The sequence below is a fragment of the Uranotaenia lowii genome, chromosome 3 (assembly GCF_029784155.1).
Source record: "Uranotaenia lowii strain MFRU-FL chromosome 3, ASM2978415v1, whole genome shotgun sequence".
NCBI classification, from domain to species: Eukaryota; Metazoa; Arthropoda; class Insecta; order Diptera; family Culicidae; genus Uranotaenia; species Uranotaenia lowii.
In genome coordinates this window covers 113,463,419-113,467,622 of record NC_073693.1, presented here as the reverse complement: position 1 = coordinate 113,467,622, position 4,204 = coordinate 113,463,419, and the positions used below count along the sequence as shown (strand labels likewise).

At 41.5% G+C, this 4,204-nt stretch overlaps 1 protein-coding gene across 1 annotated transcript; it reads left to right on the top strand.

The window, feature by feature from the left end:
• Positions 1–6: 6 nt before the first annotated feature.
• Positions 7–2,459, top strand: LOC129757661 (jmjC domain-containing histone demethylation protein 1-like). The gene has a single exon (XM_055754944.1). The coding sequence runs from the start codon at positions 32–34 to the stop codon at positions 1,160–1,162; it is 1,131 nt and encodes a 376-aa protein (XP_055610919.1). The 5' UTR covers positions 7–31; the 3' UTR covers positions 1,163–2,459.
• Positions 2,460–4,204: the final 1,745 nt, after the last annotated feature.

Below are 4,204 nucleotides of genomic sequence, written 5' to 3'. Positions count from 1 at the left end.
GGGAATAGCTGGTACTAATGTGCCAGTAAAGATGGAGATAAAGGAAGAAATATCGGAGGCCGGGCACAGCAGTGGCATGGGAATGAAGCATCCGGATAGTGGCAATCATGTGATGGTTCCAAAACGACGGAAAAGTGACGATGGAAATAGCATGTGTAGCAGTGTTCAGGATTCTGTGGAGATTTCTGAGCACAATCAAAGTTTACCAAGAAAAAAATCATCTTTGAGGACACAGTTGGCCCAACAGATTCATAGTTCATCGACAAAAACCATGAAGAAACCGGTTTATCCGGTACGGCCGGCACATGTGCATTCGTCAGGTCTTTCACAGGCGGGTAATTATGCACTGGATCAAACATGCTTGTTAGCAGTATTTCGTTATCTTCCACCGGAAACATTAGTTACGTGTTCGCTGGTTTGCAAGCTGTGGTCCAATATATCCGTAGATCCTGCCTTGTGGAAACGCATGAACTGTGCAGAGTACAAACTAACCGCTAGTCTACTGACTGCCATTGTTCGCAGGCAGCCTGAGCATTTGATTATGGATTGGATTAGCCTTGGTAAACGTCAGGTCACCTGGTTAATCTCTAGAATTCCTAGTCTCAAGCATTTATCACTTCAGGGAACTCCCCTTCAGGCAGTTCTTGGGTTGCACACTTGTATGTGCCCACCGTTACAGATTTTGGATTTGAGTTTTGTAGCTGGTTTGAACGATTCTGCCATACGGGAAATTTTGTCCCCTCCAAAGGACTCCCGACCAGGTCTAGCTGATTCTAAGTCCCGGTTACGTAATCTCAAAATGTTGAAACTAGCCGGAACGGATATATCGGACGTCGCTTTGCGATACATTACCCAGGGATTACCCAGCCTGACCCACCTGGATATTTCTTCGTGTCAACGAATTACTGATGCTGCCATAGCCCAAATCGGAACATCATCAGCCGCCATAAAAACTCTTATCGAGTTAGATCTGAGTTGCTGCAAGTTGATTACGGAACTATCGCTAGATCATCTTGCTAAATGTGATGCTCTGACACGACTCGACCTGAGCCATGTACCACAGGTAACGACTCAGGCTGTCATAAAGTTTGCATCGACGTCGAAGAACGATCTGCAGCTTCACGACATCAAACTGGTGGATAAACGGAAGGTGGCTCAGTAGAATGTCGAGCAGCAACAAAACAGAAAGCATATTAAATGCATGATTAAAAGTAATGCAACTGCGGTACACATTCGACTAGGATAGTGATTATCTTAAATTTTGTCTTTTAAATTACATAACGCTGTGGTATACCGAGATAAAATTGTAATTTTACGTTAGAGAACGTAGCACTGTAAGGTTTTTTTTTAAATATTTTACTGTCGCTCAACTGTTTTGAGTTGCCCTGAAATTGCCCCACTCTTCCTAACCATCTTTAAACCAACTTATGATGTCAAGTGAATAAAACTTTTAATAAGTGGGAAACAACCTCTGTTGAAATAGCATTGATATGGATACTGTAACGAATCTTTGTATCTGTGGTCGCACAGCCAATAACAGAAAAGTTGGGTTTGGATACCCTGTTTTGAAAGTTTCTACCTACTTACATCAAATATGTCTGAGGACATTGAAGAAAAGCAAACACGACGTTTTAGGGCCCGAAATAGTTGTGCAACAAATACACATAGAAAAACTAAACGTAACAACTCTTAATTTAAGAGAAGCAAAAATAACAATATGATTGAGTGTATTAAAAAAGTGTTTTTCGTTTTCTTTTAAAATAAGGTCCACACACAAATCGAAACCAAAGACTATGTTTTAAGTTATTTTAAACATCTCAATTAGATAGTTTGTAGAGTATTCCAGTACGTGTTTCCATTTGGTATTTATTAAAGAAAAAGATTTCTGTTTTTCTACGAAAAACTTCCACAAAAAGGTCAAAACCAGTGCTTTTGAAGCACAAGTAGCGTTTTTTTTGGTAATAGAATATTATGTTGGCACAAAAATGGTTTTAAACAGTCCATTTGCGTTATTTCATTCAAATACACAATTATATTTCCAATATTTATCGTTCGTTACCGTGTTAGAATATGAACATTGCTCTGTATTAGTGAGCCAATAATAATTTAGTACAAGACAGCACCTCTGAAGTGCGTGAAATGTCATAGTTTGGAAGCGAAAAGAAATGCGTGATCCCGTCTTTTGTGTCTATAGTGTGTTTTCCCTGTGAAACAGAGGTAGGAATCGTTCCCTTTTTCCAAACAGCTGTAGTGAAATAAATAGTAAACTACAAATCAATTAGGTATAAAGTTTATTCCCCCCATAAAGCTACTAGAGCTGACTTAGTGAGAGTGAAAAGCAACACATAGAGTTAATATCAATGGTCTCACTCCCTCACAACGCAAAAAAGATGTAACTCTTATAGTCTACCCTAACCTTGTGAGACATTTATCTGTAAATAAATGGCCGAGTAGTATAATTTGGTTTGAAAATGCACTTTCACGGGAGACGATACTGAGAAAGCCTGGAAACTTCAATCAATAAATATTACAGCAATAACAATGATTTATTTGAACCCAGAAAGCAGTTGGAAAATGGATTTAATGAAGGAAATAGGACTCTAAACCTCGCTTTTCCGTGATCTTAAAATCAATTATATTTTTATGGCTGATCAGCGGGTAGGTAGTCACGTTATGAAAGCAAATGCTTATTTTTTAATCCTTGAATTTTATTCCAGCAAAAAGTAATATACTTGGAAATAAGTATCACATGAGAAGATTTGGGCAAAGAGCATCACGTTTACACACTGATTTGCAGGAACAAGGATTAAAGCAGACTCGTAAATAATAACATCGGTGAGTACGTTTGCCTATACCTTTTTGTAGTTCGATTTATAATTCCCCATGTGTAAAAGTGAGAAAACAATAGATTCCATTCCATTTTCATTTAGATCTGCTGTTATTCTTATGGAAATCTGTGTAGCAAGTAGTAAGCTTACTTCTTTTTAGCGAGTCAAAGTCCAATTGTGCAAATCCGCCAACTTGTTAACGATTGAACGAATTGTCACTAAATCTCTCGGACATAGGACCCTATTACATAAGACGAGTCGAGTAACTCGACTCGATTCCAGTCACTTTCGAGTCGAGCGAAATGTCGTATTACGTTAGTCGAGTGAAAATGCCGAGTCACGAACTTTCAAGCAGTCGGCTCAGTTGAGCTACTCGACTGAAATCCGACTCAACTCGACTACTGTAATACCAAAATGGCTCACTCGAGTAAAATGACTCTCGACTCGTCTTATGTAATAGGGCCCATAAACTCCAATTGGAACAAGAATGGTGGTAGAATGATTTTTATGACGCACTTTGATAATATTTTGAAATTTGTTAGCGGATTTCGTTTTCATTCCAGAATAAGAAATCTATGGCATAAATTTTTCGATTTTTTTCTTCTGGGTTTGTATTTCATCATCATTGCTTGCAGCTGGGCTTGTGATATAACTCGGACCAGGAGCCAACAGGAGCCTGAGACAACGAAGCAGTCATCGGTCCAGATTCACTGGTAGGTCGTCGTACCGAAAGCCATGGAAGGAACGTCATCAAGCCAGGAACCAAATGGTGGTCGTCGAACCAGGAGTCACTTGTGGACTTGCGAGCGGGATACCATGGAAGGTCGCCAAGCCGGTGCCATGGAAGGTCTTCGAACTGGAAAGCCAAGTGGAAGTCGTATGGCTGAAACCACTGGGAGGCGCAGGCCTTAGGAAAGGCGTCGAGGCGAAGGAGAATGCTTGATGTCGCAGCAAGGGAGTCGAGACCAAAGTCAGATGGATGGTCATAGAATCGGAGCCAGATAGAGGTCGTCGGATCAGGGATCATGGAAGGTTGTCGAACCAGGAGCCAATTGGAAGGTCGTCGTACTTGGAGGCCAGTTGGAGGTCGTCGAGCCAGGAATGGAAGGTAGACGAAGGAGGTACGGTGCATGCGTTGAAGAGGAGCAGCCCCATCTCATTCATCGCATTCATAGCACGACTCTCTCGCCCCTGTTGCAGCTCGACGACCTTACTTCTGGCTTTCTCCAACTGCCCTCCATGTACGACGAACTTCCAATTGGCTTCTGGTCAGACGACCTTCCACTGAGTGCCGACTCGCCGACCTTCCAAGGATCTGACCAAACAACCTTCCGTGGCACCTGTCCGACGACCTTCCGTGTTTCCTGGCTTGTCGA

What these genes read in the sequence shown, in the direction of transcription:
- LOC129757661 (XM_055754944.1), top strand. Translation starts at nt 32, where the DNA reads ATGGAGATAAAGGAAGAAATATCGGAGGCCGGGCACAGCAGTGGCATG.